This window comes from Periplaneta americana, chromosome 14 (assembly GCF_040183065.1).
Source record: "Periplaneta americana isolate PAMFEO1 chromosome 14, P.americana_PAMFEO1_priV1, whole genome shotgun sequence".
Classification (NCBI taxonomy): domain Eukaryota; kingdom Metazoa; phylum Arthropoda; class Insecta; order Blattodea; family Blattidae; genus Periplaneta; species Periplaneta americana.
In genome coordinates, this window is record NC_091130.1 from 89,940,181 (window position 1) to 89,966,641 (window position 26,461).

The 26,461-nt window shown below is 36.5% G+C and overlaps 1 protein-coding gene across 1 annotated transcript in view; it reads right to left on the reverse strand.

Moving 5' to 3' along the window:
- The window catches only part of l(3)80Fj (lethal (3) 80Fj), a 499,933-nt gene that overhangs the window by 142,759 nt on the left and 330,713 nt on the right, over positions 1-26,461 (reverse strand). The window contains exons 25-29 of the mRNA XM_069845727.1: positions 25,764-26,053; positions 14,559-14,754; positions 14,229-14,368; positions 9,146-9,294; positions 8,210-8,321 (exon numbers count right to left, since the gene is read on the reverse strand). Coding sequence (XP_069701828.1) covers positions 8,210-8,321; positions 9,146-9,294; positions 14,229-14,368; positions 14,559-14,754; positions 25,764-26,053 — 887 coding nt within the window. The remainder of the gene's footprint in view (positions 1-8,209; positions 8,322-9,145; positions 9,295-14,228; positions 14,369-14,558; positions 14,755-25,763; positions 26,054-26,461) is intronic.

Genomic DNA, 26,461 nt, shown 5'->3' on the forward strand with positions numbered 1-26,461 from the left:
TTATTTTTTGACTAATTTTATTTATTTTTTATTTTTATTATACATTATAATTATTTGAAAGTCTAGGAAATAAAGAGGATTATAAACTTATTTTAATAAAGCAAAATCAATAATTTTTTTAAATTACATAAAATTAATGAATAATGTATTTATTTGTTTAAAACAATTTTAAGGAACACAAACAAGTATTGAAAATGTTCATGGGTTAATAATAATAACTGTACCCTAGAATTATTGTGGGAGTTCCTTGTAGAACGTTTTATAAACAACATCTCTTATTCCTGGTGTTGAGCCTTTGCATAGCTGCTAGAAATCGTTGTACTTCTCAACCGAAATCTTTGGAGAGGTGACATTAAGAAGAGGCAGAGGAAGTTTCAAAATTTCAGAAATATTCCGTGATTTCAGAGATAGCTGCTCATAATGTTCGTCCAAATGACTGGTTTTTACAAAAATGCAGTTAGGGTCGTCTTTGATCACTCTGACTTCTCTGACTGTAGTCCAATCAATCTTATTTCCAGACTGAAATTCTCTCAGAGATCAGATCCGAAGGCTGTCTGAAATACTTTTGTAGTCAAAGAAATCTTCTACCCTCATAGAGAGTACTTCATACGGAGCAGCACGTCGAGCAAGTCGCACAATAGGTACCAGCTGGCACGGTATGAATATGTCTCCTGCCTGAGCCAGAGCTGTTGAGATAGTGCTGTGTGCAGAATTACCTTCGTTTTGACCATGGTTAGGTTCAAAGAAGCACAAATTGATAGACAGTAAATTCTTAGAGTTGCTTAGCATGTTCACTACAATGGTATTCTTATTCTGGCCACTGCAACCATCAGCAAACAGCCTGACATTCTTTACACCTTTGGCATCTAGTTCTTGGAGGTAGATTCCCACACAGGTTGCAATCTCAGAAGATACCCTCTTGCTGATAGTCTCGTTCCACAGGAAGCAATGGCAGTCTTTGTTGGCAATGTTGTACACTGTGAAGTTATACACTGACAAACACCTTCGATAGAAGACTGCACTTTCTTTGGAAATAGGCAGTTGAATAACTTGCTGAAGATCAAATACCGCAGATGCAAATTCTATAGGATTTTCTTTGGCAGCCATTTTTGCATCGTTTTTCTTATTTCTTACAGCATTCTTTTCTTCTGTATGTTTATCGTACATACCCTGCAACTCAATTTTCTTTACATCATCAGCATCACAGTAAGTTGCACACAAACTGCACTGGTCCTTCTTAGGATGGTGGAACGATAGGTTCATTGATTTGAAAACTCTGTAATAAGTCTGATAACTAGCCTTGGGCTGTGAGATGGTTTCTTCATTCTACATAGCATGCATTTTAGACAGTGTCAGGTAAGGGTGTAAGTATTCACGAGACGTGGACTTGCGGCAATAATGGGATTCCATTCGTGGAAACTTATTTATATGAGCGACAACAGAATCTCTGAGCAGCTTATCTTGTAGTTTGAGTCTTTCATTTCGGCCTCCGCGGTTGTCGGGAGCAATCATACCTTCGGGAGTCTTCTTTTCAAGTGACGTGCACATTGTCCTCTCTGAAATACCCAGAGAGTTTAGAAACATTGTTTTGCATACGTTAACAGTATCATTATTGTGAGGTAGACTGTAGATCAATGTACTAGACTGTTTTACGGATTTGACTTTCACATGCCGCACAATGAACTCTTGTTGCAACTGTAGGCTTTTCATTCCATAGAAACTTGAAAAAATATTTACTCTCTCATCATCTGTTACTTGCTTACCACACTTTTCATTGCACCGAGATTTTAATTGGCGAGCTGGTACGAGTTTCTTTGTTTTAGTACTGGTGTATGCTTCACCTACAGTTCTTTTCTTGTGTGCCACGTTCTTCTTGTTTTCACGACGAATCTTCTTTAATGGAACTTCTCTCCTTTCGCCGTCCACTGCATAGAGATTTGAAAGATGTGGTGACATAGATGTACTTGGAAGTTCACTATTCTTAACTACCTTGAACACTTTTTTACGTGATGACTGTTGAAGTTGTTGTTTTTCTTCAGAAGATTCTTCTGAACGATGGAAAGTGCATTCATTATTGTCACTTGAATGCTTAACACATAGTAAACATTTACAAAGTTTGCAAATATCAGAAGCTTCACTTTTGCATTTGAGAAACTGACACTTTTCAGAATATTGTGGATCACAGTCACTGTCTTCATAGTAACTAATTGGCAAGTCCAGCACGCGTCTTTTATTTTCTTCATGACAACACTGCTCCTTTGTAATAGTACTATCAGTAGTTTTAGCATCTACATCGGCTTCAAAATTGTTTTGTGTGTGGCTTTTCAAAATACTGAGAGGAGCATCCATAGACTCCGATTCTGATTCTTCGTTCGCAGAATTTTCTTTTGAATAATCCACCTGAATCACTTTTCCTTAATAATATTTTTTCTCCGGTAACCAATACATTTTAATTTCAACTCCTACCTTCAATGTGTCACAATCAATACTTTCAATCTCATTAGATGATACCACATTAGTAGATCCATCTCTCCATTTTACTATTACGTCCATGTTTGATATAATGCAATGCCGCTTTAATGAGACTGATATACACTATTGCTTTGCAGAGACTGTTTCTTTTTGAGCCAATTTCATACTCCAGACAGCTTAATAATGTTGAAATAGTTTGTTTGCTCGAATTTATAAATAAATGTTCATCACGTGACAATCCATGGATTATAGGCAGCCTAGCAATACACTGCACACATAGACGTAACGACCAATTTTAAAAATGGTAATACCTAATGAAGAGACGTAAGCGACTTGCGAGGCTGATACGCCAGTTCGTCTGAAAAAGAATGAAAGAGCAATGGCGTTTACGATGATAACACGATGTTCACTGCCAAGTAACCATTAGAGATGGATGTACGCCAGTTCGTCAGAATATAGATATGGTCCAACGAAGTGTGCTGGCGAAGTATCTCCAAATTTTTTGTTTTGGCGCTTACGTCACTTCGTCAGATAAGCGACGATATATGATGGCAAATTTGTAACTAAAAAAATAAGATTGTGAGAGATTCGAACCTTGAGTTAATACTATTAACTCGTCCAATAGAATAATTTCCGTAACGACTTACGCTACTGTGACTGTTAATATCATTTCAGCATAATACGTGGTTTTCCTGTTCATATTTGCTTGATTTTGTATTTATCAATTTTATTATTATTTCCCTCTTCAGAAGCTCTGATGTATCTAGAATCAACCTTCCATTCGATTTTCTAACATATTTTAGACTCTTAAACAAAATACAGAAAATGTAAATGGTATAATTATGTGTTACCTGGTGAACTAGGGCTGTGATGAGACGAATATGTGCAAAGTTATGTCTCTGGCGCTTTGAAATTGTTGGCGGTCCATTCCTTTTGCCGTTAAGTGTACATACTTTTTTTTGAAGTCTTCATAATAAAAAATATTCATGTTTGAAGTTAATTGACAACCTAGGTAGGTCCTACTATTTATATTGTTACAACCCTATTCATATGACTTAGTATATGGAGGTTGCAGCTTTATAGCCATCCAGAACAACATAAGCCATTCACACTTACGCAACATTGCCTAGTTGTAATGTTAAGAATCAGTCGCTGTTAATTATGGTAAATCACTGGCGCAGAGAGGGAAGGTTTTAGGGGTAACCCCCTCCAGAGTACCCCAGAAAAAAAAAAAAAAAAGAAAAAGAAACACTGTTGAAGCTCTGCAACATTATAACAGTTGCTTATTTCTAGTAATACACACCCTGTTCACAATAATGGAAATTCTCCCTGTAATTACTACTCGTACTCCTGAAAGGTCATTTCCACCACTAAGAAATTGTACCTCAGGAACGGTACAGGGGAGGAGCACCTTAATGGACTGGCCCTCATGTACATAGATACATGAGAAAGTTTCTGTGAATGAAAATGATGTGCTCAAGGAACTAGCTAAGAAACACTTACTTATGGCTTTTAAGGAACCCGGAGGCTCATTGTCGCCCTCACATAAGCCCGTCATCAGTCACTATCCTGAGCAAGATTAATCCAGTCTCTATCATCATATCCCACCTCCCTGGAATCCATTTTAATATTATTCTCCTATCTACGTCTTGGCCTCCCCAAATGTCTTATTCCCTCTGGGCTCCCAACTAACAATATAAGCATTTCTGAATTCCCCCACATGTGCTACATGCCCTGTCCATCTCAAACTTCTGGATTTGATGTTTCTAAAATTATGTCAGGTGAAGAATAAAGTGCATGCAATTCTGCGTTATGTAACTTTCTCCATTCTCCTGTAACTTCATCCCTCTTAGCCCCAAACATTTTCCTACGCACCTTATTCTTAAACACCCTTAACCTCTGTTTCTCTCTCAAAGTGAGAATCCAAGCTTCACAATCATATAGAACAACCAGTAATATAACTGTTTTATAAATTCTAACTTTAAGATTTTTTGGCAGCAGACTAGATAACAAAAGCTTCTCAACCGAATAATAAGAGGCATTTCCCATATTTAATCTACGTTTAATTTCCTTCTGAGTGTCATTTATATTTGTTATTGTTGCTCCAAGATATTTGAATTTTTCCACCTCTTCGAAGGATAAATCTCCAATTTTTATATTTCCATTTCGTACAATATTCTGGTCACGAGACATATCATATACTTCGTCTTTTCGGAATTTACTTCCAAACCTATCTCTTTACTTCCTTCAAGTAAAATTCCCGTGTTTTCCCTAATAGTCTATGGATTTTCTCCTAACATAGTCACATCATCTGCATAAACAAGGAGCTGATGTAACTCGTCCAAGTCCAAACCCTCTTTGTTGTCCTGGACAACATATGGCATATTCCTAAAGCAAAGTTAAAAAGTAAAGGTGATCATGCATCGCCTTGCTTTAGCCCACAGTGAATTGGAAGAGCATCTGACAGAAACTGGCCTATATGGACTCTGCTGTACGTTTCACTGAGACACATTTTAATTAATCAAACTAGTTTCTTGGGAATACCAAATTCAATAAGAATATCATATAAAACTTCTCTCTTAACCGAGTCATATGCTTTCTTTAAATCTACGAATAACTGATGCACTATACCCTTATATTACCATTTTTTTCTCCAATATCTGTCGAATACAAAAAATCTGATCAATAGTCGATCTATTACACCTAAAACCACACTGATGATCCCCAATAATTTCATCTACATATGGAGTTAATTTTCTCAAAAGAATATTGGGCAAAATTTTGTACGATGTCAACAAAAATGATATTCCTCAAAAGTTACTACAGTTAGTCTCGTCCCCCTTTTTAAAGACAGGTACAATTATGGACTCTTTCCATTGTTCTGGTACTTGCTTACTTACGAATGGCTTTTAAGGAATCCAGAGGTTCATTGTCGCCCTCACATAAGCCCACCATTGGTCCCTATCCTGTGCAAGATCAATCTAGTCTCTATCATCATATCCCACCTCCCTCAAATCCATTTTAATATTATCCTCCCATCTACGTCTCGGCCTCCCCAAAGGTCTTTTTCCCCTCTGGTCTCCCAACTAACATTCTATATGCATTTCTGGATTCGTCCATAAGTGCCACATGCCCTGCCCATCTCAAATGTCTGGATTTAATGTTCCTAATTATGGCAGGTGAAGAATATAATGTGTGTAGTTCTGCGTTGTGTAACTTTCTCCATATTTTCCTAAGAACCTTATTCTCAAACACCCTTAATCTCTGTTCCTCTCTCAAAGTGAGAGTCCAAGTTTCACAACCATATAGAACAACTGGTAATATAACTGTTTTATAAATTCTAACTTTCAGATTTTTGACAGCAGACTAGATGACAAAAGCTTCTCAACCGAATAATAACAGGCATTTCCCATATTTATTCTGGGTTTAATTTCCTCCCAAGTGTCATTTCTATTTGTTACTGTTGCTCGAAGATATTTGAATTTTCCACCTCTTCGAAGGATAAATCTTCAATTTTTATATTTTCATTTCATACAATATTCTGGTCACGGGACATAATCATATACTTTGTCTTTTTGGGATTTACTTCCAAACCTATCGCTTTACTTGCTTCTAGTAAAATTTCCGTGTTTTCCCTAATCGTTTGTGGATTTTTTCCTAACATATTCACGTCATCTGCATAGACAAGAAGCTGATGAAACCCTCTCTGTTATCCTGAATGTTCCTAATGGCATATTCTATTTACATACATTTACAGAGGATTAAAGTAAATAACTGACTATTTAATTTTAAGACAGCAATCAAAGCTAAAAGTGTAAGATGTAACAGTGAAACAAGGTGTAGACTGTGGAAGCAACCATTTCAGAAAATAGAATCCAGCAGCATCATAAAGCCAGTAACCACTGTGATCTCCTGGGTTGATTCCTAGTTTATGGGGTACATAATGGATCACTCATGCCCAAGTGCTTTAGTAGAAGTATAAGTCCTTACTGAAGGGGAAGAAGATGATTCTACAAAAAAGAATTGGTGTGTATAAGTAGAAGGAAAAACTGTGCTGGTGAAATGTTAAAATTGCTCAGATGATCACAAAGAAGAAGGAGGTTTATTTGAAGCTCCTTGAAGTGAAGGTTGATCAAAGTAGAGAAGCTTTTAAGTATCTGAATAGTACAGTAAAAAAGAGAAGTGCTAGGAAGAAAGAATTAAAAGATAATGTAAAGATGTAAAATTGTGTAAGGAATGATTAATAGGTGGTATCTGGAGTGCTGAGACTTGGAGAATGCTAAAGACATTGTGAACATCAGTTAAAGTCAAGCTACGTTATCACAGTATTGGATATGACCAGTGAAGTATTATTTTAAGGATCTATTCCAGTAAAATAGGCCTGACTTTTACTTTTTGAAGAAAATAAGATGTTTCTTCAGAAAACGTTTTTGGCTTTTGATACAAAGATTGTTGTTATTCCAATGCCTAGGCACTTGACAATGAAGTCATTCACCGTCTTACATTCCAGTACTTCTGTGCAACGTCATCTTCTTGTAGCAATGCTGTGTATCTTTTGACGTGTTCCATATTCATCTCTTCATCACACAATAGGCAGACGTATGGGAAATTCCTATCCTGTGAGATGGCTTACCAAACAATCATGACCAGTTATGAACCTGAACATCGCAACAGCAGATTTACGTGGCCCTTGGTGGATTATCTTGGGGCTAATCAAAAAAATTTCCCAGGTTTTATCTTTTCCTCCTTCCAAATTTTGCTGTTGTAGAAGATGCTGTCCAGATTAATAAAGTGAGAAAATCTCTAGGATATGGCTTCAAATACCAAGAGCATGTTAAGTGTAGTTCATCCAAACTCATGGAAATGCTGAAGAGTTTGAGTTTGTATATAAATTGAGATGTACTTGGCAGTGGAACTGACACTGTGAATTTGGTGAGGGACAGAGCTACGACTGCAGACATAGAGAAAGTAGATTATCTTCATGTAAGTTTTAACAGAGAACCAGTAATAATGATATTATGGTAAAAATAAATATAGAATAGGCTATGACAAGGGCACTGCATTCAGTTTTATGTAATAAGATGTTAAGAAGAACAAAAAATCTATAGAACTATTATCCAGAGTGTCATCCTGTATAGTTCGAAAGCATGGGATGTTAGTAAGAAAAATAGGAATAAATTGTAAGCTATTAAAATTAATTTCTTAAGACGAAGTACAGCATGATTCACGCTGGATAGAATAACGGACAGAAAATGATGAAGATGGACAGAGATATCTTTGATGATACCCAGCAGAAATAACTTTTATGGTTTGGACATATCAACGTAAGAAAAAGAGACTTCTGAATCAGGTGTTTCAATGGATGCCATCCCATGGGGCAATTGACGAGACAATATAGACAAGGAACTTCATCAAGACTGTCAAGACAGAGAATGATGCTGACAAGGTGCAGAGAGGCGGAACATAATAATAAAGCAAGAATGAACCACATTCTAAAGGGAATATAGCCTACCTCACATGCTTCAAAATCAGTGACAATCCTATATTAAAAATCCACAAAAGAGAAGACAAATCCTTACAACACATCCTACTGAAATCTTCTACATTCAACTCTGCAAGAAAATTTAGAATTAACTAATGCACTAGAATTAACAGAAAGAAAACTGTGGGCACTACTCACGATATTAATGAAAAGAAAAGAACTTCATATAGGCCTAAGAAGTTAAAAATTACTTACATGATGTGACTGTTCTGTTCCAAAGTTATCATCTTCATCTGCTGTTTCTGTACTCATCTTTCCAGAAACTCCTGATATTCTGTACAAGAGATCTCCTAACAGCTGGACTGAACTGTGAAATCAAAGCGAGAATATTGTTGTTATTATTATTATTATTATTATTATTATTATTATTATTATTATTAACTAACTCTGAGTTCTTGGCTATAAAGCCATTAACTCTCTTGCTCTGCAATATTTCTCACATCCAACGGGCTTAGAGGAAATGGCTGAACATCACTGAAGATGATTCTGATGTAAGAGAATATAATTAATAATTACAGAAGTCACAATTCTGCAGTCTATTTTGGTTTATTTTCAAACAACAATAAAACCAATTTTAAACTGTGTTACCAGTATGTCTAATAAAAAATATTCCATCAGAAATTTTATGCAATCAGGAACACGACAAAATGTTACTTCTATTTATTATTGTTATCAATTAAGGAGATACTTTGTAACTTTAAACATGAAGACAGTTTGAAAACATTAGCCTCATAAGTTAATGAAAATTATTGCATACGGTAATCCTTTAAATAAAATACATAGTGAAATTAAATCGTTTTAAGTCTTACAATGTTGCTGTTTAATCAACTCTCCGAAGACAGGTTTGAACCTCATAAGTGAATCCAATGCCATAATGAAAGATAAACATTTGTTTTATAACCTCTTAAGAGGGGGAAAGGAACTGGCCACACTACCCCATTATCTCCTGGCCTAGTTGTCTCATGATTCATGAATGATCCCTTGTTGGTGTCACTTGTGGGTGATGCCTTGTCGGTATCACTTGTGGGCCCAGACCTATCTTCAGACAGTTGACTAAACAACAACAACCTCTTAAATAAAATAAATAAGGAAATTAAATCTACTGAAGTATTTCTACTAATGGTCAAGTACCTGTAACGAATTCTCCAGTTATCATCAAAAAGCCCCTTTTCTAATTCTGGCAACAACAACATTATAGCAGTGTCAGCATAAAGATTGACTATTCTCTGTCCAGCTTTCAATGCTGTGTCACGAACATATTCGTTTTCATCTGCCAAAGCCTATAAATAAAAACAAAAATCAACATTTAAATAGACCGTTAATTACAACTATTCCAAAGTTACAGTAAATGATAATAGATTTATTACTGTGCTTAATGCAGAAAATAACTGCATCTGAAACTGACAAATTCAGCTGTTTCCATTAAAAATTTATGTCAGGTACCTTGTGTTTGATGAACATGATACTGGATTATTAATGTTACCTGATGATAATGATGATGATGATTATTATTATTATTATTATTATTATTATTATTATTATTATTATTGTTCTATGACTTCATAGAGAATTATTCCATTTTACTTCTGTCATCCCAATAAAGTATGGCTAAACTTGCTTCTATTTGATGAATACAGATCAGTACACTGCAAGAGATGGCCAGCGTCCATGATGGAATTTTGAGTATGACAAATGGTGCATTCATTGTTGAGTACATCTTCATTGGAAACAATTGGCATTCATACCGTCCTCTCTGTAGATTGAAAACTCAAAAAAGTTTCATATCCTTTGTTCAAGAATTAAAACAGAAAATCAATGTCCCGAATTTAAAAGAAAACCTACAAATTAAACCAAACCCTTTAACTCTATTAAATATGGAATATAATCTAAATTTAACAGAAGAAATACTGAAATCAGAAGTAAACACTGAAATACTAAAACAATTGTCTTTAGAGACAATTAATATTAGATACCCTCCACAAAACTGGCTTCATTTATACACTGACGGATCCTTGATCTCCAGAGAACAAGGTGCTGGTGCAGGTGTTACGTGCTGTCTCTTCTCACTTTATAGATCTCTTGGGTATGGAACAACAAGTTTTGATGGAGAAATCATTGCAATAAGTGAAAGTCTCAGGAATCTTCTATGCCATATCAGTAAATTTAAAAATGCAGTTATATTGTCAGACTCCAAAGCAGCTATTCTATCAATAGTCTCTAAACACACACCTTCATCTCAAACAGTAGAAATAACTAAAATGTTCTCTCAATTAATATCACTCAATAAAAGAATTGTATTCCAATGGATACCATCCCATTGTGGAATCCTGGGAAACGAGAATGCGGATGCTTTAGCAAAGAAGGACAGCACTGCTACTTACAGACCTGTTACTAAAGCTACGTATTACTCTGTGAAAAGATTTATTAAATCTACATACTTAGACTTCAACAAACAAAATTTGATAACACAATCCCAAGGGAAAAAATGGAACTCTCTGCATCAAAATCCACAGTTAATTCCCGATTTACCACGAAAATCGTCTGTAACTGCATTTAGATTAGCAACAGGCCATGATTGTTTGGCCAAACACCTGCATAGAATTGGAATATATCAGTCCCCTAACTGTCCATTGTGCAACTCAAACCAAGAAATGGATTCGGAACACCTCAAAATCTGTGCTTCAGTGGCTGGTCATGATAATATCTTTGAAAAATATTGGAGTGCAAGAGGTCAAATGACTTTATTGTCAAAAGCCTGGCATTAGAAAACAACAACAACATCTTCATTCGCGCAAGGTGTGCCGTGAGACAGTCATGGCCTGCTGTCAGTCAAAAAGCTGCCAAGGCTTCCTTTCTAGATTTGGTTTTCCATAATTCTCGCATATTCTCCTATTTTCCCTCCTTTGCTTGCTCTCTTGCTTCTTTTCTACTTCTTTAGTTTCCTGCAATATAATTTTCTTCATTGAATTCACCTTCCATTTATCTTGAATTCAGTTTCTTTCCTGGCCAGCCATCTTCAATTTCGTTTCCCTCTACCCTCCCCCTCCCCAAAAGGGCCGGGATCCATTGGAAGACTATACACTTTTTCCCAAGACACTTCAGCTATTTTAGCATTCGTTGGATGTCCTGCACTCTCCTTGTTTGTGTTTGTTTGTTGGAGAATACTGCTTGAATGGCGACTTGGGAATCTACAGAATGAACTGCTTTTTTGAAGGTAGATTAAGTATTGTATAGCCAGGCGAATTGCTTCAATTTCTCCGTCGAGTTTAGTTTTGTAGCTGCCCACTGGTATGTAATGCAAAAACAAACACCCTCAGCCATTCTTCTTCAGGATAATTTTATTCTCACTTAACACGCTAAGCACTGAGCATTTCAAAATTGCTATATGTATGTCTGTTTTAGAATGTTTGGGAGAGTCAGGTTGGCTAATACTGAGTATAATTGAATGGATTGGAGTCTCTCCTATAGGTTCCAGTTTTTCTGGAATACTTAACTCCTTCAAGATCCTTCTACATGCTGTGACTGGTGTTTCTGAGTCTTGAGAGATTGGTTTTGATTTATTTTATGAATCCAGCTGGCTCTCGATGGAGCTTCCATCTTGATAATGCTCGTCACTACTTGTTTTTGTATTTCGTGCTTGATTGGAAGATTTTGTGTATATTGCTGAAGAGCTGTAACTGATGCTGTCTTCACGCTCCAGATTTTTTTTCTGAAGTCCATGTGCTAAGTTCATTTAAAGCAGTATTCATCGACTCTTCAAGTTTACTTCTTTAATTTTTTCTTCTGTTTCTTGCCAATGGCCAAATAGCAACATCATCGGCAAACATACTAATTAGGCTTTGGAGAATGAAGAACAACACTTCGAAACTAGTAATCAGTGAAACATACTGACTTTAATGTCCTCAATTTTCTTTAATTTCTCTCGCAGGTCATTAATATAGATGTTGAAGAGAGTTGTACTTGACATTGTTCCTTGTGGAAGACCCAGTTTCGAATGTTTATAGCTTGATTCAGCACCTTCTCACCTTGTTTTTACCCATATTTGTAGCAGGAATCTTGTGTACCAGCTTAATGTGTATCCTCTCACTCCAATCTTTTTTTTTTTTTAATTTGCTAATGAGTTCTGGTCGCCAAACTGTGTCATACACTCCTTTGATATCTATAATGATTACAAGAGTGCTTCTCTGAGAGTTAAACCCTCCTTTACCATTATGGACAAATTTCATAAGTGCATTTCAAGGTCGACATGCTGCTTCTGAATCAAACCTGATCCTCAATTAGACACTTCTGTTTTCCCAGGAACCAATTCAGTCGTGCTCTTACCATTTTTTTCGCCCCATTATTTTGGCAAATATCAATGAGGAGCAATAGGTCTGTAGGATTTCATATTATCTTCTGCATTGCATGGCTTTAATATTGGAATGATTATGGCTTTTGTTCAGTCCGAAGGAAGACTTATATTCTCTACTCAAAACTTATTACAGATAGACTGGAGAGTTGACAAATTTCAGGAAAATTTTGTCTGCCCCTGACTGCTTTTTACTATGAGTATTCCTGATAGCCTCTCTGAGTTCTTCTTGAGACAATTCTTTTAAAAAATAAATTTTCAAAATATTTATTTCCATCTAAAAGAGTGGACGAATTTCTCGCTACATATTGGATTAAAGAAGTGTGTAAAAAGTTGCAAGCAGTGCAAAATTTTGTTCAAATTCACCAACCTGATAAGGTTGTAGCAGTGCGTGCAATAAATCTGTTTAACAGCAACACAATGTCACATTTCTGCAAAATCCTCAAAACGAGGCAAAAGCAGGTGTCATTGGATAGGTTCTTAGTCAAAGCAAAAGATTCCAGTCACGTCCATCAAGCAGTCAGAAGTGATTTCGTTAGTGATAGTGAAAATATTTTCTTTAAATATTCAAGAAGTTTATTAAGAAGTAAAACAGATGAAAGACACTCAAAAACAAACTACAGTAAAGTACGATGAAAGAGTAATGGAACGGAGAAAAATTCTCTCCGGCGCCGGGATTTGAACCCGGGTTTTCAGCTCTACGTGCTGATGCTTTATCCACTAAGCCACACCGGATACAACTCTGACACCGGTTAGAATCGTCTCAGATTAAGCTCCAACTCTTGGGTTCCCTCTAGTGGCCGCCCTCTGCACTACGTCATAGATGTCTATGAACGCAGGACCGAAGTCCACACATGTGCTGAGGTGCACTCGATATGAGTGACTAGTTGGCCGGGATCCGATGGAATAAGCGCCGTCTTAAATCACGAAGTGATTTACGCATATCATATATATTATTTTAATGTACCGAAGTACATATGATATTTCCATGCAGATATTCTGCGTCATCATACGATGAAAGAGTAATGGAACGGAGAAAAATTCTCTCCGGCGCCGGGATTTGAACCCGGGTTTTCAGCTCTACGTGCTGATGCTTTATCCACTAAGCCACACCGGATACAACTCCGACGCCGGTTAGAATCGTCTCAGATTAAGCTCCAACTCTTGGGTTCCCTCTAGTGGCCGCCCTCTGCACTACGTCATAGATGTCTATGAACGCAGGATAAAGCATCAGCACGTAGAGCTGAAAACCCGGGTTCAAATCCCGGCGCCGGAGAGAATTTTTCTCCGTTCCATTACTCTTTCATCGTATGATGACGCAGAATATCTGCATGGAAATATCATATGTACTTCGGTACATTAAAATAATATATACAGTAAAGTAATTTGTGTTGCACTATTGTAATAAATTTTACCTAAATTATACTGTATTTTATATAAATAAAGGGTTGTGAAACAAATTAATCTGAGTTTTCATTGTTTTTATGGAGAAAGTCACTTTGATATGCGAGTGTTTTGGGTTAAGAGCACGTTTTCGAAACCAATTATCTCGTAATTCAAGATTTTACTGTAATAATAGTCAGCAATGGCAGCTTCAGCGTCTGAACATTATGAATATACTGTAAATAACAGATGAATTTGTGCAAAAAAGTAAACACATTTTTTTTAGAAATTGGTAATAGTGTCATTAAAAAGAGGGAATGAAGAAAGGGGAAGGACAGAGATGAAATGGAATACAAGAAAGGTGAACATAGGTGAAAGGGGCATAAGGGAGAGGAGATAAGGGAGGAAGGAAGAGAGGCAGAAAGAGAGAGCAACAAAGAATTTTGTTACTACTTAGGAGAGGAGGAAAAAAAAAAGAATTACCTTCAAAATTGGATTGATGATTTGTCCTATATATGGTGTAAACTCATTGGTGAACACAACTGGCATATAAATAAACATCATAATATAACCGTCTTTCACATGTGGTGCAATATCAATCCGTTCTGCAGTGCTGATAATCTCTGAAACACAAGCATAATTACAGTGATAGATGTTCAAATAGCAATGATAGCTAGGCGCTAAAGAGCTTACAAACAATAGTAACACAAGTCTCTTCCAATCAACCAACTTTCAAAGGGAGAAACCAAATGGTGATATTCATATGTTCAAACATACATAAAAATTGGTACTGGTACATTTAAAAACAATTACCTGGCATTAATTTGTGAAGTTTTTCTACGCCTAATCCCCCTACAACTTCACTCAGACCTTGGGCAGCACCTGAACGATCTACAGAGCTTGTCTCTGACGTCAGTGTCTGCATCAACCATGGAAGTAAATCTTCAAAACTAGATTCGCCCATTCCACGCACCATTGCTCCAAGAGCCCTTGCTGACACACTACGCACCTGGAATAAAATTAATATTCCACTATACACAATGAGATATTAAGGATTCAATGCAACTTGAACTTTGTTATAGCTACCTCGGCGAGTGTGACGTGACATCTTGGTTACAATGTTAGTCATTAAGCAGTACATTTTTAATCTGTATTAAACAAATGTGATTTATTATTTTTATAACGACATATTTTTAATAAGCAACTTGTTTATAGCAACATTTAACAACAGTACAAACAGAGAGAAATTTGCAGCTAGCTGGCAATGTCATAGTCACCAATACTGTTTTCAGTTCTTGTGACACAAGCATTTCATAGGCTAATGCCCACGTGCATCAATGTCGGTTAGTGTAACCACCAGTTAAAATTGTCACCTAACCATTGGTTAAGCATTTTTACAGTGGATCGACCTCGGTTACAACTTAAATAGGAGGTTAACCACAGTAATCTGTAACCGGCCATATTTGAGTGGTTAAAAGAGATAACCAGTGATTAGTAGAGCAAGTAAAGCAATATGGCGGCCAGAGCCACAGATGTTTATTTAAAAGACATTATTGTACAATACTTGAATTACTTGGATAGAGCATGAGGGTGAAGTTTATTGGTGAAAAGAGAGATTCTTACGAGGAATTAAGTTAGGTGACAGAAAATTTCAGGAGGGATTTCGTTTATCAAAATCTACAAATGGATCACTTGAAATAACACAAAAAGTCATATTTCTCCTATGGATCGGCTGCTTATATTATGATTCTATGTAACTGTTATTTTCTGCACTTTAAGAGGGAATTAATCGAATACCTATTTCTCTATGTCACTGGCTGAACAAAGAGAGGTTATGGATGGATTTAGGATAATGAACAGTTCCCTCGTGTAAATGGGGTCCTGGATCTTATACACATTCCTACTAATCTTTTGCATCCTTTTCCTTTATAGATATTCCATCTTTTTATATAATATATTTAAATCTAGTAATTAAGTCTATCGATACTTCAACCTCACATTGGGATATAATCATTTTTGCATTCAATTTTCTATTTTGAACGATTTTAACCTAATAGCACTGAAAAGCAAAGAAATGCAACTCGCAAATATAACAGCGCCCAAAGGCAAACAAATGCAAAGCGCAACTGTAGGACATGTTCATTTCGATGTAGAACGGAGTGAGCGCAGTCGTTTTTAGATGTTGACTATGAACTTTGCAGCGGTATGGATGCTTTCCTTTAATCATTTTGTAGAAACAATGTACCATCATAGACTTTACTCTGATTAAATGAGGTGTCAGCTAGCCATGTTTAAGTAATCGGTGATTATAAATGGTGCACAGAAATTACATTTTAACCACTGTTACTATTTAACCATCATTTCGTAATCTATGATTACTGCGTTTTTAACGATGTTGATGCACTTCGCCATAAGAATTGGAATTCTGAGAAAAGAGGTAGAGTATGGGGTAGGCCAAACTCTTTTTTCTGTTGTGTCAACAACCCTTTACAAACAAAAGCCGGTACTGTACTGTACTGTACTGTACTGTACTGTAATCCAAACATTTAGTTCAGATTGTAACTTCAGACATTCAATTTGAAAACAGGTGTTATGCACTGCAATGGTAATCAATTAGTGGGTTGCAAAACACTTTGAACTGGGTTACAGAGCACCATATTTTGATTTCAAAATATATTAATAAAATATCTAAACTGGTTGAGTTAAAATTAATTTATAAGTTAATTTGTGATTATTATTATTATTATTATTATTATTATTATTATTCAATCAGTTTACAATGTATATTAACATCTTCTGACAACTAAATCAGTAAATTTCTCGTATTGCAAGAAACCACTCTCCTCTATCAACCATTGTCCTTCTCTTAATTGAATTGCATCATAAAGAAAGGGCATAAGTCATATTTTTTTCGAAATTGAATTAACATTGAATTTTCCATCTTGAATGCTGAACACATCGTTTTATCAAGAAAAGATACCAGTCCAATGTTTCTTTCATCGTGAACGGAATGTGAACGTTTTGTAAAGGAAGGGTAGCAGTCTGAACTGAAGCCCTACTTTTACGAAACGACAATGGGGACACTGGGTGTTCTTCGATTAGTGTACTGCTCTTCACTTGTTTTTGTTCCATGTATAAGTGTACATTGTCTTGAGGTGTTTTGGCTGTGGCATTGCATCGATATTGTACACTAAAGTATTTTATTATCTCTCTTCTACAGCAGCTATAAGACGAAACCTTTTTCCTGACTGCCATTAGCAATTCTTTAATGTGACAGTAATGAACGACGATCGTATTGAACAAAACGAATCAGAAGGAAGACGACAGTCTGATTCATCAGTATACCAGTAACATCTGTTCAAGAAACATACTATTTATGTCAAATTAATGTCAACGTTTTTGCCATTCATAACATCAAAGATAATACTGCCAAAATTTATCTGTACCACGAAGGTAATACAAAAAAGGTCCCAATGAGGCATGCTATTTTCTCATGGATTATGTTAACAATGATGACTGCACAAGTGCTGAAGGGTTTCGTACAGTAGCGTGCAAATTAATCTGAACACGACATATTTTTACATTTTCTGTCACTGTTGGCCTCACAGCTGCTCATACCGCTTTAATTGACATCTGTAGTACATGTAATTCCATTGTTGAAGGTCTGTCATTATTTTTTTTATAATATGTGACATTTTGCCTGTCGTTTTGTACTTATAAGCATTTCAGTTGTGTTGAAGACTTAATACTGCAATCCTGTGTACATTCTGTCGTCTTCACAAATGGATACAACTCCACGAAAACGGTCTAAAATTATAACATTAACAGAGCATTCTTCTATGACACAGAGGCAAATTGCTGCAGAACGTCACATCGGTTTGGCTACTGTTAATTCGATCATAAAACGATACAGGGAGACTGGATCCATCACACCCCAGAAAAAAGGAAACTGTGTCCGGAAAAGGAACACTTCACCTGCAGATGATCGTTTAATTGTCAGGAAAACTAAATTAAATCCTAGACTAACTGCTGTCGACTTAACCCGCGAGTTAATGGCTACCACTGGGGCGAATATTCATGTCACAACAGTGCGGCGTAGGCTTTTGGAAGCTGGACGATGGGCTCGTAAGCCTATTAAGAAGCAACTGCTAACCCCTGTTATATGCAAAAAACGCTTAATGTGGGCAAAATTACATCAACACTGGACAGTGAATGACTGGAAGAATGTACTTTTTTCTGATGAGTCTCATTTCGAGGTCCACGGCCACCGTGTTTCTTATGTATGGAAAGGATCCGAAAAAGTAACAGCAGCTCATCTCCAACAAGCACCCAAATACCCCCACCCCCAAAGTAATGTTTTGGGGTTGTTTTACACATGAAGGGCCTGGAGCATTAATACCTATCAAGGGAATGATGAATTCTGACAAATATATTCACTTATTGGAAACCAGAATCGTACCCCAGCTGCAAAAATCATTTCCGGATGGCAGAGGTGTGTTCCAACAAGACTTGGCACCATGCCATACGTCTCGAAAAACTACAGAATTCTTCAACAAGAAGAATATTCAGGTACTCCCCTGGCCAGGCAACTCACCCGACATCAACCCTATTGAGAACTTGTGGTCAATTTGCAAAAGAAGAATGCAAAAAATGGATTGTTCTACAAAGGAGAAGATGATTTCTGCCCTCATTGTTGTATGGTTTCGTGATGAAGAAATGAAGAATATTTGCGGGAAATTAGTGGAATCCATGCCAAATCGTCTCAGAGCTGTTATTAGAAACAAGGGAGGCCACATAGATTACTGAGGTATGTCTTAGATCCTTTTTTTATCCCGTTTGAGTGTTTTTGCATAAGTAATTACGTTGTTCGGATTAATTTGCACGCTACTGTATTTATTCTAATAATTGCGGGGACCAAAATAAGAATCACACACCTTCACCAGATATCTTTGTGCACAGACAGATACAGAAAAATTAAAACAAATTGAACACTTTTCCCATTGAGAGGGCACAGCTTCATGCTGTGCGATTGGGATTTCAGTATCATCAAGAGGTCACTCAAAAGAGAAGATCATTTGTACACAATGAAAGACATAATGCAGATGATTATTCATAGCTCTAATAATCTCCGAAAGTTCATTGTGAAGTGCATTCAGGCCCCTGACACATTAGATTTCAAAAGATGATGGCCTCAATTTTATTCCAAACCTGCAGTTTCAGAGGAAACTACAGGTAGAATGGGCCAGAAGAAAGACAAAATTAATTTTAATATTCACTCCTTTTCATATCTTTCTTATAATTCAGAGTTCAGGGGTGTTATCATTGCTAGGACATTCACTGATGACCTGACAAGAAGCACTTTCAGACTAAGTAATACCTCAAGCCGTATGCCATCATTTCCAATAGACTCTGCATACCCAGCAGGAAAGGTACCCATTAAGAAGTTGAAAGTTGATCTTGAGAAACTGGGCGAATATATATCTGATGAGCATCAGAAGTACTTCAAGGATCTTACATCTTGGCCTACTGTGACAGGACTCCAGGAAAATGAAGATGATTAGAGAAAGACGAAATTTTTTGTCTCTAATTTCAGTACCTGTTATGTACCTTGAGACTAGATAATATGTTTTATAATATTAAGAACAATATTTAAACATTATTCTGTGAACAAAGAAAGCCTGTATAGAAATTCTGAGTGGTTCGAAATAATAAATATTACAGTTACTCAATTGTGAACGTGTTTTATAAAGAAAGGTCATCAGTAAAATTCAACTAATGATATTAAATTCATGAAACATGTTCAGAGCAATCCTAATGGGCATCCTGTATTTGATATTAGCCATTTTTACATTTTTATTGTAATAGCAAGAACTCCAGACAGTTTTTCTTCATTTCACAACTTAGCTAAAATGGACTGAAGCCCTTTCTTTATGCACTAATTCAATTGTCTTCTCTCCATCACTTCCAGAATTCCCTTTTTCCATGTTGTCACTGGATTTCCTGTTTTCCTTCTCCTTGATGGAATCCAATCATAAGTCATCCTTGGTAATCTTTCTTCATTCATTCACATCACGTGCCTGTACCATATTAGCTGCAATGTGATATATTCTCTACAATGTTAACTTCCATTTTCTTTCTTATTACATCATTCTTGACATTCTCACTGATCTTCTCCAGTAGTTCATTGCCAAAAGTTTATTTTTTTGTAATATTTTTTAATTGCCAAGTTTCTGCACCACACAAAGTTGTACTTCTAACAAGTGATTTATAAATGTTGTGTTTAGTTTCTTTTGTGAATCTTTTATCCCATACATTTTTGATACTAAAGCGCTTTCAGAATAAGACATAAGGTGGAGCTAGTTCAAGTCAGTCTATGTTGACTAGCCAGTGACAGTGAAGTGGTGTTGCCTAGTTAAATCACTGGAACATCTTGCTGAAGCATTGCGTATTACTTTCTTTTTTGCCTTACCTTACCTTTTACAATATTTATAGCTAGGAATGAATTTTAAGCAGTGCCATTCGATAGAGCTCAAAATTATGAAACGAAATGTATAAGAATGGCAACTGTATGTCAACTGGCTCCCGTGTTACTGCTGTAAGATAAACAGAGATATCTAATCTACAACATACAACATATTTTGTTCCGAAGTCCCTCTGTGTGATCTCTCTAAACGAAGATAGATCCTGCTTCTTTTCAAATTCAGACATGAACTGTTTTCTCTTGTGTGATGTGGAACTTGCCGTAACAACATCTCTTGAAGAGATTGCAAGTGGCTTTGGTGTTTAGTCTGTTATATGCAAAAGGCGATAAATATAGTATTTTCTGTATATAATGTTTAAAGGAACTTACTAACGATTCAGTGTATGTCAATTTTTCACAAACACAGAATCAGACTGCACAGGCGTGTGCATCAAGAGTGCCTACGGTATCTCGTATTCTTGGGCAGGACAAAGAGACAAAATAAAATAAAAGTGTTAATGATTTGGACGATTTTCAGAAGTATTTACTTCATCGTACGATTTTTCAAATACGATATTAGCAGTAAGTGTTAGCAGTGTCGTTATAGAATGTGAAAGCAAGAAGAAAGCTGAGAATAACCACAGGTATGATTTTAACTTCTCACTCGCATGCGCACGCACACGCACACACACACTACATATTTTCCATTTTTAATATAAAATTTTACTTACTTACTTACAAATGGCTTTTAAGGAACTTGCAGGTTCATTGCCGCCCTCACACAAGACCGCCATCGGTCCCTATCCTGTGCAAGATTAATCCAGTCTCTATCATCATATCCCACCTTCCTCAAATCCATTTTTATATTATCCTGCGTTTAATTTCCTCCCGACTGTCATTTATAATTGTTATTGTTGCTCCAAGATATTTGAATTTTTCCACCTCTTCGAAGGATAAATCTCCAATTTTTATATTTCCATTTCGTACAATATTCTGGTCACAAGACATAATCATAGACTTTGTCTTTTCGGGATTTACTTCCAAACCTATCTCTTTACTTCCTTCAAGTAAAATTCCCGTGTTTTCCCCAATAGTCTGTGGATTTTCTCCTAACATAGTCACATCATCTGCATAAACAAGGAGCTGATGTAACTCGTCCAATTCCAAACCCTCTTTGTTGTCCTGGATTTTCTTAATGGCATATTCCTAAACTACATCTCACAGTGTTTGAGAGTACGGGTAAACAACTACCCCACCCGGTGATGTTCTAGCAGATGAGCTGGACTGCCTGCCAGTGGCTGTTACTCTAGTGATCTCACTCCCCTCTTTTTGTCGCCGTTCGTACTGTTTACGGTCATTTACAATACTGTAATGTTTTAATTTATTATGATATTGTAGAGAACTCAAACTAGATATACATGTTATATTTTTGGTGGGTTTATGAACAGCATAAAATGCTTTAAAAATGTAATTATTTGTGGATGCAGATTAACATTGGATGGGATTGCGAACACAAAATATCAACAGCGTCCCCTCCTCCAGACAACACTTGCGTTGTGCATTACACAGTTATAATACGTTGACTGATGCTGAGATTTTTACTGAGAGGCAATGTATATAATAATATATAGTGTTAAGTAAAGTATTTTATAGTCTGTTTGTACATATATGTATAAACCTGGGTGCGTATATATAATAATTGAAATGGAGGAACTTTCAGTGAAGAAGCATTCGAAAGGCAAACCGCTGCAAAGAGGCCAACAAGAGAGTGTGCTAAATGTCTTCAATAAGATTGTTGCCGACAATCCCGGAATAGTTATTGATGAAGTGACAAAGTTGACTACTGAAGCAACAGGCATGTCTAAAGCCAGCATTTATCGACTACGAAGTAAGGTGAAGTAGGGCGAAAAGTTGACCACCCCTAAAAAAATTCGCTGGGCTAAACAACTAGGAGAAAAGTATGATGAAGCAACGAAATGTGCAATTCGTGTTATAGTGCATCAGTTTTATTTTCGTAATGAGATACCGACTGCAGACAAAATTCTTGCCATGGTACGTAATGACAAAAATTTGCCTAATTTCTCGTGCACCACCCTGCATCGAATGCTCACTAAAGTGCTTCAATTTAAATATGAAAAACAGAATCGTCAGTGTTTGTTGCTCGACAGAGATGACATTGTGCTGTGGCGGAGGAAATATTTGAGGGCAATAAAAGAGCATAGGGCTCAAGGCAAGGTAATATATTACCTAGACGAAATGTGGGTGAATGCGGGGCACACCGTTAATAAAGTTCTAGTGGACAAAACTATTGAAACCCAAAAACAGGCATTCCTCTCTGGGCTATCAACTGGACTAAGAAACCCCACCGGAAAGGGGAAAAGACTGATAGTGTTTCATATTGGTAGTGAGAAAGGGTTCGTGGATGGGGGTCTTCTTCTTTTCGAGTCCAAGTCGACTAAAGATTACCACGAGGAAATGGATGGGGACAGATTCGAGAAATGATTTAGTGAAATTCTTCCACGCCTGGAAAAGGACTCTGTTATAGTTATGGACAATGCTCCTTATCACAGCGTAATGGTGGAAAGAATGCCCAATAAATCGTGGAGTAATATTAGAATCAGGGACTGGCTGATTTCAAAAGAACTGTATTTTGAGGAAAATTATCACAAGCTGGAACTATTGCAGTGTATCCCAAGTCACCTCGTAACCGAATGCCGCCAGTATAGAGTAGGCAAAATTGCCGAAAATTCTGGAAGATTTTGGTTCTACAACTACCACCATACCATTGCAATCTTAATCCTATTGAATTAATTTGGAGCCAACTGAAAGGGCATGTAGCCAGGAACAATAAAACCTTCAAACTTTCAGAAGTGTGAGAACTCATGCTTGAGGCAGTAGGAAATATATCGTCACGTGAATGGGAAGATTGCATCCGCCATGTGCGTGGGGAAGAAGAGAATATGTGGAGTCTAGATTGCCTGACAGAGTAGCTGGTGGAACCTCTAATTATTAACGTGGGTGATGACAGTGACAGTGACGATGATGATGATGGTGCTGATGATTCCGGTGACGTTGACATGTCCGGAATTGAACCTCTAGAAACGGACGATTAGCTGGTGAGTTCACTCAACATTATTTTAAAATCATTGTTTTCTGTGCTATGTTTATGTTTGTAGGATCAGTAGTAGTGCGCAGCCACAGCACGTGGACCAGTGTGCAGCAGGTATGGAGTTGTTTACTCGCGCTCTCAAACACCATGAGATGAAGTATAGAGCAAAGTTAAAAAGTAAAGGTGATAGTGCATCTCCTTGCTTTAGTCCACAGTGAATTGGAAAAGCATCAGATAGAAACTGGCCTATACGGACTCCGGTGTAAGTTTCACTGAGACACATTTTAATTAATCGAATTAGTTTCTTGGGAATACTAAATTCAATAAGAATATTATATAAAACTTCTCTCTTAACCAAGTCATATGCCTTTTTGAAATCTATGAAAATTTTACATAATACAATATTGTTGGATTATTCACTTCTGTATAGGTTATACTGCCACCAGAGTGATAGAATATAGAATCCTGGACCTCTAGTGGATTAGATTATATTAGACAGGCTTCATTTAACAGAGAAAAAGAAAGTAACCTTCAATTTCAATATGAGTACTGAATAGTATGAACAGATATACTTACATTCTTATAGCCAATTTCGTAGCCAGAATATAGAACCATGGGCCTTTAAGCTAAAGAATGAAATTAAATGAGATAGGCTTGATTTAACAGAGAGAAAGAAAATAATCTTCAATTTCAATACGAGTACTGGTACTGAATTAAGTATGAACACACATGCTTATGTTGTATTATAGCCAGATCCGTAGCCAGAATATAGAATCCTCGACCTCTAGATAGGTTTAAGCTAGAGGATTAAATTAAATTACATGGTCTTAATTTAACAGAGAAGAAGAAAATAATCTTCAACTTCAATATGAGTACTAAGTTACATATCCTATCGATATGATTAGGATGTGTTATCACAAGATTCGTAGCCAGTCCCTATGAACATATATATTTCCTCTTTCTCCTGGAGAAATAAACAGTAATAAATTCAGGATTGTTTTACAAGGAAGTCAGGACCTTTGAGTAAATATTTTAGCTTACAGTTTTTCAGGAGAGAATTTCCAAATGTTAGATAGTGCAATATAATATTCAACATTCTTTTTTCAAAATTAAGATATTCTTTGTCTGACATTAGCAAAGTCACTTTATTTCGCATGTTAGTGACTCCAAGACCTACTGATCCGTAAAGTGAAGAATTAATATACCTGGATGAAAATGACTTCAGTAAGAGTATATTTAAACATGACACACAATGAATAAACAGATCTCGACCTGTCCGCTTGCTGCAGAGGTTGGCATTTCTGCCTTTGTCCCATGTCTCTGTTGTCTCTGTCTTCCACGTTTCATGTACCATGTGACAATGTAGTACAGATGCTAGCTGTATTATGTTCGGAAATTGAGTCCTTGTATAAAGCTTGCTTCTACATGCCAAAATTTGCTGTCTTTCTAGAGGAAAATGTCTGCAGCATGTTTTTGAATTACATCATGACGTACATACATAATTCAAATGTTGAACAGTAAAGCCTCACCATATGCAAAGTAGCTACTTTAATAACTCAAAATTTATGGTAAAGTTAGCTTTCTTGTCTGATATATTCAATTTACTTCATCATCATCAATAACAGTCTTGGATTAGGCATCCTGGCCTGTTCCGCTTCCAGAAGAAAGTTGTCTTTCCATCTCTTCCTTGGTCTTCTGATGTCTCATTTTCCATGAGGTATATAGTCCAATAGTCTCTTGGGCATTCTTAATACATGTTCATACCAGTTGTTGTGATAAGATTCTATAGTATCCGCAATGGCAGTGATATTCAATTCTTCCCCTCATGTTTACCACTTTTTTGTACAGTATTGTCCATAATTTATTTATTTTGCAAATAAATTGCATTTTGCAAAAGTATTCAAACATTTTTAAACAAAAGTAACAAACTCCTATTTAGCGTCAACCCCCATTTAAGATTAATTATTCCATGTCCCCAGAAAAGTGTTAGATAGAGGATTTCCTATAATTATATAATACAGATATTGCATTTACAATTCCTATATTATTGTCCAAACAACAAACTGTTACATGACAACCCATAAAAGCCTACCTTCTGGCTACTGGACTTACATCCACATGCCTCAGTGAAGGTGAACGATCATCCAACCAGTACAGTGCAAGAGTAATGTGTGGTTAGTATGATGACCCCCTTAGCTATTATAGCTTGTTTATAAAACCGGATTTCACTACTCACTGTAGATTCCCAAATTCATCACGGTGCTGGGTAGGCACCAGTCCCATACACTCACCGAAATTTCTCCCCCCATGACTTGAATCAGCACTCATTCCATAATGTTACTCCAATGCATAATGTCCTACACCACACAGAGTGAGGAGCATGATTCTGTCCACATTCCATTTTCATTATTTCAAACCCATATTCTACAATTACATTAAGAATTTTTACCTCTGGCACAGGATCCAGCAGAGAAGTCTTAAGCCCAGGTATGATGGTGGGCAAATATGGAGTAAGATCCTTCTGATCTGTTAAAGAATACATGTTTCCAATTATCTGTGCAGCCATTTTACGTGTTTCTGTGGAACGATCCATAAATGCACGTTGCACAACAGGCATGATAAGAGCTAAAGATGGCGCATCAATGAAGTGCACGAACTGTGTGTCCAACAAAGTTTGTAAACAAGTAGCCGTTTTGTTTGATGGATCTTGCAATGCTTCCAGTAATACAGGAACAATAGCTGAAAAACACGAACAGAATAATTAGAGATTATTTATAACTAATAAACACGCATTATACATTCCAGCAAAAAAACCCAAGATCGTAAATTTAATGTCACTGCAACGGTGAAAAAAATCTCTCTCTCCCTCCTCTGACCCCATCATGTGTGTGTATTTCTTCAAATAAATTCTACAGCCTTTGATTAATAAACATAAGTACAAGATTTAATAAAAATACCATTCTACTGCATATAATAATAATGTATTTTACCACTACTCTTCGAAACACACAAAATGAGTTTGACGTTACAGCACACATACAGTACTGTGCAAAAGCTAAATTACAGTTAGCTGAGGTTCAGGCTATGTAATGTTAATTATTCATTATTCTTGTATCAAAAATCAAAGCCATGGTTAATGAAGAATTC